The sequence below is a fragment of the Mirounga angustirostris genome, unplaced genomic scaffold (assembly GCF_029215605.1).
Source record: "Mirounga angustirostris isolate CCGP_5_RB_7025 unplaced genomic scaffold, mMirAng1.0.hap1 SCAF_11, whole genome shotgun sequence".
NCBI classification, from domain to species: domain Eukaryota; kingdom Metazoa; phylum Chordata; class Mammalia; order Carnivora; family Phocidae; genus Mirounga; species Mirounga angustirostris.
Genome location: NW_026991719.1, coordinates 88,232,074 through 88,244,923, shown reverse-complemented (window position 1 = coordinate 88,244,923; position 12,850 = coordinate 88,232,074). Strand labels below are relative to the sequence as shown.

General features: G+C 37.6%; 1 protein-coding gene across 1 annotated transcript in view; it reads right to left on the bottom strand.

Annotated features, from left to right (window-relative positions):
• Positions 1-12,850, bottom strand: part of COL4A5 (collagen type IV alpha 5 chain) — a 224,561-nt gene that overhangs the window by 71,498 nt on the left and 140,213 nt on the right. Inside the window, exons 20-28 of the mRNA XM_045881390.2 lie at positions 11,157-11,330; positions 10,766-10,849; positions 6,896-6,988; positions 5,426-5,496; positions 4,929-5,120; positions 4,071-4,239; positions 1,604-1,696; positions 1,407-1,511; positions 308-405 (exon numbers count right to left, since the gene is read on the bottom strand). Of these exons, the coding sequence (XP_045737346.1) occupies positions 308-405; positions 1,407-1,511; positions 1,604-1,696; positions 4,071-4,239; positions 4,929-5,120; positions 5,426-5,496; positions 6,896-6,988; positions 10,766-10,849; positions 11,157-11,330 (1,079 nt within the window). The remainder of the gene's footprint in view (positions 1-307; positions 406-1,406; positions 1,512-1,603; positions 1,697-4,070; positions 4,240-4,928; positions 5,121-5,425; positions 5,497-6,895; positions 6,989-10,765; positions 10,850-11,156; positions 11,331-12,850) is intronic.

Here is a 12,850-nt window from a genome sequence, read left to right as displayed (position 1 = left end):
GTCGTTAAGCGTCTGCCTTCGGCTCAGGTCATGATCCCAGGGTCCTGGGATCGAGCCCCACATCGGGCTCGCTGCTCGGCGGGAAGCCTGCTTCTCCCTCTCCCACTCCCCCTGCTTGTGTTCCCTCTCTCACTGTGTCTCTCTCTGTCAAATAAATAAATAAAATCTTTAAAAAAAAAAAGAAAATACAATCAGCTAACTTTATTTATATAGTGAAGACTTGGGATAATAATGTCTATATCAAAGCAGAGAGCTAGGGCTAATAGAAATAGGAAAAGGGGAAAGAATAAATTAAAATATCCCAGACCTTCGGTCCTGGAAAGCCTGGTGGCCCAGAAGGGCCTTCTAGACCAATTCTTCCAGGTGTTCCAGGTGCTCCTGGAGGTCCCGGAATTCCAGGAAAACCTGTGAAATGATTAGTCATTTTTTAATCTCCAAAGAGAAGACACTTTAAGAAAGATACCCAAACTCCCAAACCCACATTTTTACCCTGTCCAATCATGCTTAGTGACTACAGTGAGATGTGAAAAGTACACTGAAGTTCTAGATGACTACTCAGGATCAAGCCTTACAAATACCTGATATTCCCTTTCATTCATGTTATGGTCCTGCCATTTTCATATAGAGCTAATGTGTGTGGAAGATACACTCTTCTAAAGGAAAATGAGTTATTACTAATGAGACAGAACTAAACATAAGGAATGACTCCCACACAAACATGCAGAAAACTTCTATTCTGCTTATATCTGGATATAGTAAGATACAAGGCCTACCATATAATTCTGGAAGTGAGCTAAAAACAATTGTAAACATTACACAGAAATATACACATAAAGTCAAATCTGACTCTTTTGAAGTCATTTAGTATAAGTGAGTAAGGCCATGTTTAAGTACTGTTCTCAGACCAATGTGCATGCTTGCCACTCATGAGAATAAATTCTGTGAGAAAAAAAGCAGAATTGAAGCAACAGCCCTAAAAACTTTCAGGAAATCAAGAGAATATGATTTAGGATAAAACATTACTTGGATACATATGTGTAATAAATGTTTTCTGCTTAGTACAATCCATTCATTCAACAAGTATCTACTGAGTGCTTACTATGTGCCAGGAACTTTTCTAAACCCTGAAAATACAATGGTGAACACAAAAGACAATAATTCTGTAATTTTAAAAGCTTATATATCATTTTTGCATATCTATGATTTAGGTATTTTCTTGTCTGGACTGTTTTAGATAAAGGCAATAAAATTATAGTGCATACATGCTGTGACTTTTCACTTACATTATTTATGGTACCTAGAAAAGAAGCACAGTTAACTTATTTTATTTGTTGAGGGAACTATATCAATGAATAATGTTATACTAACTAGTTAAATTAACCTGCCTGCTGCTCAGTCCTACATACCTTTGGGACCAGGCGGTCCAGGAAGCCCAATTCCAGGGACACCTGGTTCTCCTTTACTACCGGGTATTCCTGGCAAGCCTGGCTGGCCGGGAAGTCCAGGGTCACCTATGGAGAAACAGCAGTTTTTTCAAAGGGATACTTTCAAAGAAAGAAGCCAGTGAGTGTTAAAGACATGGCCAAATAAATTCCTCACACACCTGGAAGACCTACTTCACCATCTCTGCCTGGATTACCAGGCAGGCCAGGCTTCCCTGGCTGGGTTATGGTCTGACCTGGATCACCTTTAGGACCTAAGAACAAGAAGGAATAAACAGTGAATGAGAAGTGTTCACTTGACTAAAGATCTCCTTTAATTAAAAGCAAAACAAGAAAGTATCTATAATTTTTTGAAAATGCACACTAACAAGAACCCACAAGAAAAATAACCCCATATTATATATTCAAGGAATAAACCAAACAGAAGAATAAACTTTCAAAAAGAAAAAGTAGATGACAGGTTTTTTTGTTTTGTTTTGTTTTGTTTTGTTTTTTTTAAGATTTTATTTATTTGCGAGAGAGAGAATGAGAGACAGAGAGCATGAGAGGGAGGAGGGTCAGAGGGAGAAGCAGACTCCCTGCTGAGCAGGGAGCCCGATGTGGGACTCGATCCCGGGACTCCAGGATCATGACCTGAGCCGAAGGCAGTTGCTTAACCAACTGAGCCACCCAGGCGCCCAAGTAGATGACAGTTTTAAGAGCTTCCAGGATTGGGGCGCCTGGGTTGGCTCAGCTGGTTAAGCGTCTGCCTTTGGCTCGGGTCATGATCCCAGGGTCCTGGGATTGAGCCCCACATCGGGCTCCCGGCTCAGTGGGGAGCCTGCTTCTCCCTCTCCCTCTGCCCCTCCTCCCTGCTTATGCTCTCTCTGTCAAATAAATAAATAAAATCTTTTTTTTTAAAAAAGAGCTTCCAGGATTGAAGATGGCATCTATAAAAATAATTTTAAATGTAGGTCAAAAGAGCCTAACAAAACTCAAACTGCAGTAAACAAGAAATATTCATTTTGGTTAACTGATGGTACCTTAAGGTTTTATGTGTGCAAAGTCCAGTACACCTACTTCTCATTAATTAAATAAGGACTTGAAATAGGCTCAGGACAAAGGTGGATCTCTAAAACCTGACATAAAAAGCACTGACCATGAGAGAAAAGATTGATACATTTGACTACATTCAAACTGATTTCTGTTGATTAAAGACACCATATAGAGTGAAAATGGCAAGCCATAGTGAGTGAAAATTTTGCAGAATAGATAACAAACAACTAATACACAGAATATATATATTTAAAAAATCCTAAATCAGTAATAAAAAGAAACAATCCAGTAGAAAAATGGTCAAAAAAACACTTGAATGGGAATTTCAGAAATGGAAATTGAAACAGTCAATAAACATATGAAAAGGTGCTAAACTTTAATGTAATCAGGGGAATGTAAAATAAAACTGTCATGAGCTACATCACACTCAGCAAACTGACAAAAATGTAAGAAGTCTGGCAATACAAAATGTTTATGAGGATGTAGAACAACAAGAACTCTCTAATACTGCTGATGAAATTGGTACAATTGCTTTGAACATTATCTAGTAAAGCTGAAGATGCATTTATTCTATGCTTTGGAATGCTCATCTTAAATATATACTCTAGTCCAGGGATTGGCAAAGTTTTTCTGTAAAGGACTGAACAGTAAATACTTCAGGCTTTGTGGGCCATATGGTCTCCAGTAGCAACTACTCAATTCTGCAAAATGTTGAGTCTATGTGTAGGAGTGCAAAAGCAACCATAGACAATAGTGAATAGGTGCAGATGTATTCAAATAAGTTTCATTTGTGACAAGTAGTGGGCCAGATTTGAATGCTGTGCCATAGTTTGCTGACCTTGCCTCAGAGAAGTATGTGCACATGTACACCAGGAGATAGATAGATAGTTAGATAGATACAAGGATGTACACAGAAGCATTGTTCATAATACACCTGAACTATAAATAACCCAATTGTCCATCAACAACAGAATGGATAAATTGTCACACACACACACACACACACACAATGGGATACTATACAGCAATGAAAATGAATGTACTATAGCTATACACAAAGTTAATATAAAGAATACTTACCCTATGATTCCATTATTATGAAGTTCAAAAAGAAGCATAATTAAAGTACTTTGTTTAGGGATCCATATCTAGGTGATAAAACTAGGGGGCAAATGGAAGGAAATTATGCAAAAGTCAGGACAGTGGTTACCTCTGAAGAAATGGAAGGGGATTATGGTCAGAAAAGGACAGAGAGAGGAAGATGGGGGTTTCTAGGATGGTGGCAAGCTTCTGTTTTTTGACATGTGTGGTAGGTACATGTGTGTTTCCATTATAATTGTTAAACTTTATGTACCATGTAGTTAAAAACAACAAACAACAATAACAATGAAGACAGAAGAAATTTAAAGAGGGAACCTCCCCCACTTTAGAGAAAACACATACACTGAGCTCCCTTGCTAAGGAGCTCTGAAAAGCCCAAATATAAATGGCCAGGGAAACATCCTTCATGAAAGGAAGCCAAGAATGACCAAAAGATAATACATTTTGCTTTTAAGTGCCAAATTAAAAACAAAACAACCATAGTAAACTCACCTGGTATTCCTGGCTGGCCTGGATTTCCTGCCACACCTTGTATGCCTTTTTCACCTACTGGGCCTGGAGGGCCAAAACCCACAGGGCCCATAGGCCCTCTATTCCCTGGGAGACCTGGCAAGCCTGGATTCCCAGGCAGACCTCTTTCACCCTTAAAAGCAATTCCACCCTGAAAAGGGAAAAATTTAATACAGAAACATATAGATAGAGGTTGGTATGTTGGTATTACTGAATACAACTAAAGAAATGATACAGCCATAAATAGTTCTTAAAAGCTGTATAAGCGTATGTTATTACGGGATGGGATGTGTGATCATTCTACTTATTCATTACTTCCTTCAACAAATATTTTTTAGTTCCTACTTTGTGTCAGGGGCCAGTGATACAGCAAAGAACAAAAATAGGCAAAAATCTCTGCCTTCATAAAGCTTACATACTAGCAATAAATCAAGAAGTTTGTAGTCTAGCCATCACATGGCCATCTACTTACACTAACCTCTAAGCTTACTATATATAAAACCAAATTAGACTTCTGTTCTTAGGTCCAAATAAACCCAGACAAAGATATGTAGTATAAGAGAAGGGGAACCTCACACTGACCCATAAGCATCTTAACCTCCTGCCCACCTATTCACAGCCAATATTACTCAATATAGTAATGGGTTAAGAAGATAAAACAACTGAGAGAAAAGAGTGGTAAAGAACCCCTACATAGTCAATAACAGTGTACCATTACTACATACAGTTACAGTCCTTTAAGCACTAATTGGGTGTTCATCATAGCACCAGGCCCATCCTAGGAAATATCCCTAAGTAACAATTTGACATCACAGAACCAAGAATATCAAACCAACTCACAGGTTCTCCTTTGGGGCCAGGAAGCCCTGGCAGTCCATCCTGTCCAGGGGTACCGGGTAAACCAGGAAGCCCAGGGGCTCCTGGGGAACCCAACTCTCCTTTGTCACCCTTCATTCCTGGAAAAGTGAGGATGTCACCAGGTTCACCTTTAGATCCAGGAAAGCCTGGAGGACCTGGAGCTCCTGGTATGCCCTGAAGGAAGAAAAAGAAAGAAGGGAAAAAGAAGAAGAGAAAAAAATCAGTTTCTTTTTTTTCCAACACATTTCTCTCTCCAGTTTATCATATCAACCCACCCAATAACATTTAGTGTACAAAGCTAAGAACAAAGTGAGGCATGTGAGTCAGGGAGAATCAAGGAATGAAAAACAACACAAATTAATAGAAGAACTAAATTTCTTTTATTATATATATCCACAAGAGAAAACCAAAGTGTAAATGGATTTCTTCTAGTTTTTTTGTTGTTGTTGTTGTTGTTCTATAATATACTCAAAACTTACTGTTAATCCTTTGGGACCGGTTAGACCAGCATGTCCTTTTTCTCCCTTCTGTCCAGGGAAACCAAGAGATCCTAATACATGCACATACATACACACACACACACACACACAATAATGTGAACTTTGACCCTGAGCCCCTGACAAAGCTCATATAAAAATCATCAAGTCAGGAAGTCAAGTTTTAAAATAAGAACCCCATTCAATCACATTTAACAAGTCACATTTTTGTTTTCCTATTTTATGCTCTCAAAATGAGCAAATCATCCTTTCTTTTAGGTGAATCTATACAATATTATATCCTTAGGTGTTTCCAACTACAATGCCTCTCAGAGCTCACAGTGACCAATTGCTAGGCACAGAGGTGCTAAGGCTCCTGTAACCATCCTATTCCCAAGCGGAGAAAGAGATAAGGACACACAGTATGAGTATCTTTTTTTGTTCTGACCTAAACAAATTTCCCAGATCCTTATGAGTCCTTTCTTTGGTTTACTACTTCATAAAATTTGGTTTATGAGAAACATTTGGTGCCCAAAGACTAGAGGAAATATAACTAAAGAAATGGTTCTCAAAATGGGTCCCTCAATCAGCTGTATCAGCATTACCTGGGTACTGGTTAGAAATGCTAATTCTTGGGCCCCCACACCAGATCTACTGAATCAGAAACTTTAGGGGGGTGGGACCCAGCAATATGGGTTCTTAACAAGTCCTCCAGGTAACTCCAATGTACTCCCAAGTTTGAAAACCACTAGACTGGAGGTACAAGGCTAGATTATTAACTTCCAGTGGCAGCTATAAGACCTGTTAAAAATCTATCTCCAAGTGCTAAATGAATTAGTTTCTTTGGCAGACATACTAGACAGAAAGGTAAGAGATCTGTCTACTCTCAGCCCTGACACAAACATAAAGTATGATTTCAAGAGATATAATATTGGGATATCCCAAGAGGCACTTGAGAGAGAGTTGTGGGTCTGATCGATATCAAATATAATTTGGACTGGAAACAGGAAAGGAGGAGCTATATATAGAAAGAGGAATATGGGCAGCTGGTTGCCAAACTACAGTAGAAGCCCTGTCCCTTAATGACAACATGTGATACATCCCCAAAGACTAGAAGCTCTGCCACTGGAAACTACACTCAGGGGCCAGACATTATGAGCTTTTCCCCCAGATTTTTGGAAGAAAGAAGTTTGACTCTGTATGAATTATTTTCCTCACCATATGGAAAACAGGGAAGATAATTTTCTTGGAATAATATTGTCAAAATGCTTTAATAGAAAATACTGGTAGCTTCAGGTGTTAGAAACAAGAGCATAATTTATTTTGTAACAGATAGAGGCATTTCATATTTAATTATTTATGGATATGAGAGACTTGCTATAAAATGAGAAACTGGCATCATTATAAAACTGAGCTCACTAAAATCTAGCCAAGAAATATTGTTACAAGGTTGCCTGAGGCAGAATGTTTTACCTGGAGGACCTGGAAGACCTGGCAGACCAGGCTGACCTGGAGGCCCTGAAACACCAGTTCCAATACAGTTGAAGCAGGTGTCACCTTTGTCACCTAGAGAAAAGCATATTGAGAAACAAATTTTACTCAAAGGGGTGTGTCTATGTCCTTTAGATAAGTTCTAAAGAAGTTAGCACCAAGGGACAACATTCCTACCCAACAGTATAGTTTAGAGAAGCCTATATTAGAATCAGCTCATTTGATAAATATTTGCCAAGTGCTTATTATTTGCCAAGTACTGGTTCCAGGTATCTATGATATAGTGGTAAACAAAACAGACAAAACAAAACAGGCAAAACAAATAAAACAGGCAAAAATCCATGCCTTCATGGTGTTCCCATTCTACCAGTGGAAAGGGATAATAAACAATGAAGGTAGCCAAGTATTTATATATATATTTTACATATATATGTGTGTGTGTGTGTGTGTGTGTATCAAAAGGTGTTATGTTTATAGAAAAAATACACCTGGGTAAATGCGATTAGACATGCTAGGGATGGGTGGCAGTTTACAATTTTAATAGGGTGGTCAAATGAGATGATGAGATATGATAAAATCTTAAAGAATGTGGCATGTGCCTAATGAATGGAGAGGTACTCTAGGAAGAAAGACTAGCCATGTTTGGCCTATTCAAGAAACATCAAGGAGACCAGATTGCTGGAGTAGAGAGAGGAAGGGGAAGCAGATCAGACAGTTCACAGGTTATAATGAGTGGCATATCATAAAACGTCACATAGGCCACCATAAAGCCTGGCTTTTACTATGAGTGAAATGAGAATCCAGTAAAAAAAATATAAACAGAAAAGCAAGATGATATGACTTAAGTTTGAAATGGATGTCTCTGGCTGCTATATTGAGGACAGAATGGATGTGCAATGATAGAAATAGCATAATCATTTAAGTGGCTATTGCTGTAGTAATCTAGGAGAGATGACAGCTCATCCCAGAGTTACAGCAATGAAGATGAGGAGAGTTGGTTAGATTCTGGGTATATTTGAAAGTAGAGCTCATGGGATTTTCTCATGGATCATACATGGAATACAAAAGAAGAAGAGAATCAAAGATGACTCCAAGGTTTTCAGCCCAAGCAACCAAAAAGCTAGGGTGGCCTGCATTTAAAAAAGGGAAGACATAAGTGGTAAAATTATGGGGGAGGAGGTAGCAGAGATCAGGACTTTAACTTGATCCAGATGTCAAGTTCAAAATGTCCAGTAGACAGTTGGATATACAATCTAGAGGAAAAGACTTAAATTTGAAATTGAAAGTCACTGGCAAATAGGTGGTATTTAAAGTCATGAGACTGACTGAATTGAGTTCAAATACAGAAAAGGAACAAGGACTAAAATACTCGGGGCATTCCAAAATTAAACGTTGGGTAGATAAATTTAAAATACATATGGAAATGCAAATTAAGCCAAGACTTACTATAAGGCTACAATAATTTAGATTGTCTAGCATTGGTGGAAAGAGAAACAAATAGAACAATTAACAAAATAGAGAGGTCGGAAACAGACTAATACATATAGTGTCATAAGATTTACAAGGAAAGTGCTAATGCAACTCATTGGAGAAATGACAGTCTTTTGTACTACAATATTGAGTCAATTGGATATTCATATGGGGAAAAAAACTTTGATGCCCACTTCAAACTATACACAAAAATTACTTGAAGACAGATGAAAGATCAAAATATAAAAGTCAAAATAATAAAGCTTCTAGAAGAAAACACACAGAAATATCATCAGGTTCTTGGGATAAGCAACGATTTCTAAAATAGAACATAACACTAACCATAAAAGAGGACATTAAAGATTGGATTTCTTTAATTTCCAGTTAAAAATAGGAAAAAAGCACTTTACAAAGAGAATACATGAACTATAAGAAAAGAGGCTCAGGGGCGCCTGCGTGGCTCAGTTGGTTAAGCGACTGCCTTCGGCTCAGGTCATGATCCTGGAGTCCCGGGATCGAGACCCGCATCGGGCTCCCTGCTCAGCAGGGAACCTGCTTCTCCCTCTGACCCTCCCCCCTCTCATGTGCTCTCTCTCATTCTCTCTCTCTCAAATAAATAAATAAAATCTTAAAAAAAAAAAAGAAAAGAAAAGAGGCTCAGCATCAGTAACTCATCAGGTAATTGGAGACTAAAACCGCTTTGGAAAATGGTTTGGTGGTATCTATGGAAACAAAACCTGCACCTACCCCTATAACCCAGCAATTCCATTCACAGGTATATACACAACAGAAATTTATGTCCTACAAAATATATGTATAAGAATGTTCATAGCACCTTTACTTATAATAGCCCTAGACCAAATGTCCATTAACATTAGAGTATTTAGGTATATTGATACAATGAATACCAAAGAACAGTGAAAAATATTGCTACAAACAAAAATATAGGTATATCCTACAGACATAATATTGAGCCAAAGAATTAGACATAAAAGAGCCCATACTGTATGATTCCATTTATACAAAGTTCAAGATTAGGCAAATTAATATATGATAGAGGATAAAATAGTGGTTACTTTTGGGAGTGCTGACTAGGGGGCACAAGAGTCTTCCAGAGTCCTGGAAAAGTTCTATATTTTGATTTAGATGGTAGTTACATGGGAGATTATATAGATACATTGAGAGAGGGAATGAGATATATGAGAGAGAGAGAGAGAATGAGATATATAGAGAGACAAATATACAGAAAGAGATATATATAGACATATCTATCTCTATCACTACCTCTATATCTAATATATATATATAATAGTCCAAGGAGGTATGAAGAAAATCAGGACAAGTGAGGAAAGTGTTTAAAGATGAAAAATTGAGTAAAAAAAAAAGAACTGAGACTTGATATTTGGATTAGCAGGGTATAGGCTGCTGGTGACTTGGACAAAAACAGCACCTGTGGAGTGGTGGATCAGGCAGTAAAATTTTGATTGGAGTGAAGAGTATCCAGAGATAGTGAGTAGAAAATTCTGGGGTTTTGCAGCAATGGGAGCAGAGGAATAAAGCAGGATCTGGCAGGGAAAGTGGGATTATGATAAGGTATTTTTTAGATGGGTGAAAAAAGGTATATTTGTATGCTGCCAGGAGTGATCCAGTAAAACGGAAAAATTGACAATGTGGGAGAGGCAGGAATTTCTGGAATGAAATCCCTGGGAACATAAGAGGGAATGGAATCCATTGTTCAAATAGAAGAATTGGCTTTAGATAGGAGCAGTGATAGTAATAGGCAGGAAGGCAGAGTATATGTGCACAGATGCAAGTAGGTGGGTAAATGTGGTAGTGGTAATCTGTGAAAATTCTCTTATTACTTCAGTTGCTCAGTAGAAGAGGAAGAAGGTCCAAATCTTAACATGAGAATGGAAGGGGAGGTGTTAAAAATTTGAGGAGGGAAGAGAAGGTGTAGGCTCAGAAGATGTGATAATTCAGAATTACCAAAACTAGGCTTTTGTTCCAAGTGAGTACAATGAAGTGAGAGGAGAGCGAAGGAGGCAAGGGTTTATACACGAGATCGTTTACAATGATTGATCCTGACATTTATAGGTTAAGAGGGAAGAAAGGACATCAAAAGGTTGAGGGAGAGTCAAAGTTGGAAGGTATCGGTGAGGTTGAAGTAATATTGGAGTCAGATTATCAGAGGTAGTGAGCTAGAAAGGATACAGTGGTCAGAAAATGGGACTCATAAAATCAAGATTATGGAAGTATGCATTACTGGTGATGAGATGGTCTTGGGAGGAAGACCATGACAGTGAGTGACTGAGGTAGAGTGGAGGATATAGGGCATTTGGCTGAAGATCTGAAAGAATGAAGGAACGACTATGGGGGTCAAACCTTTCACTCCTTGTTCTCCTTGGAGTCCCCTATCACCTGGAGATCCCGGAGGGCCTGGAGGGCCTGCTTCACATATCTCATCACCTGAGACAAGATAAAGGATAGCAAACTAATTGTTGTGAAATATCCAGAAGACTAAACAAAAAGAAAGCTTGACAGGCTAGAAAAATAAGATCTATCTTCAGTTACTTCTCTGCAGTAATACAACTACCTATAAGCAAAAGGAAGATATAATAATGGTGTTAATTTGAAGGGAAAATTTAAACATCAAAGAATCACCAAAAATCAAAAGTAGAAGAAGCAGTACAATAATGCCAACCTTCAGCTGGATTCACTTACAAATGAAAACAAAACCAAACCCACAGAATTTAAGGAGAAAAGTATAGCTTACTAGGAGGGATGTGAGGGCCAGGAGGGCCAGGAGGCCCTGGAAGTCCAGGAGCCCCAGGCTGTCCATCAAGTCCAGGAGATCCAGGAATAGAAATTCCAGGTGGACCTTCATCACCTTTCTGGCCCCTTTCTCCAGGAAAGCCAGGGGGGCCAGGAGGACCGGTAACTGAAGTCCCTAAGATAAAAAAAAAATTAAAGTGATCAAAATGATCTTATTTTAGAGATATTACTTTAGTTCTCAATGAGAAATAATGATAAGATCTTCCTTTAATGTATAATGCCAGTTATGTTCTTATTTTTTCTATGAGAATAGACATATGGAAAAGCATGAAAAGTTTTAAATAATGTAAGTACCAGTTTGAGTGTAAGAAAGAATAATTTAAGGTAGCTTTACTACTTTTGGAAATGTACTGATAACCCTCTACCTGCTCTTCTTTGATGCTTTGATCTTTTTTTTTGATGCAATGATCTTTTAATCTAAGAAATACTAGAAAGCCATTAGCAAGAGAAAAAGAGGCATCTAAAGTTTTCATGCAAACATGGCTCTATTTCTGGACATTCTTCCGCACTATTTTTCTATCATGAACACATCCTTTTATAATAATAAAAATAATCATTATAATTATAAATGATTTGAATAATGTTTTCAAAACTGCTAAGGAAAATATACCCATTTTGTTCTTTTTAAAAACCATCTTTATAGGGGCGCCTGGGTGGCTCAGTCGTTAAGCAACTGCCTTCGGCTCAGGTCATGATCCTGGAGTCCTGGGATCGAGCCCCGCATCGAGCCCTGCATCGAGCCCCGCATTGGGCTCAAGCCTGCTTCTCCCTCTCCCACTCCCCCTGCTTGTGTTCCCTCTCTTGCTGTCTCTCTTGTCAAATAAATAAATAAAATCTTCAAAAAAAAATAAAAACCATCTTTATAATGATGTACTATAAGTGGGCTAATTGAATTTAAATAAAAAAAGAAAATAAAATGCTTCTATCTTCATGAAAGATGTTTGTTGAAAAAATAAATAAAAACCATCCTTACTAGATTTACAAATTTATCTTCTAAATGCATTTTAGAATCAGTCTGTCAGTTTCATTTTAAAAAAATACTAGAATTTTGAATGAGATTAATTTGAATTTAAAGATTAAATTTTGGTAGAATCACCTGTTTATAATATTGAGTTCTCATATGAAAAATTAAGTGTATCTCTCCATTTATTTATTAATTTTATATTATTTAATGATCTCTTACAGAATTCTGAAAAAAGGTCTTACACATCTTTGGTTTGGTTTACTCATGGGTTAATTTACTCCTGTGAATTTTATTGCTATTACTATTGTTAACTGGATTTTTTTTCTTATATGTTTAATTTTTTTACTGCTGGTGAAGAGAAAGGCAAATAATATTTAAGTATGCAACTATCATATCTGGCCACCTTGCAAACATTCTAAGTTCTGGTAATTTGTCATTTGATTCTTTTAGGCTTTCTAGGTAGATTATGATAGGGTTTGTGAATAACTAAAATTTGGGGTTTTGTTCCATCCTTACACCTCGTTTTTCTTCCAGACCTAGTGTACCAGCTGGTCTCTCCAGTGTAAGGACAAACAGTATAGGCAACTCTGAGTATGTGTATCTTATTTTTTATTTGAATGAGAATGTTCTGATGTTTTACCACAAAAGTATGGCATTTTCTGTACAATCCT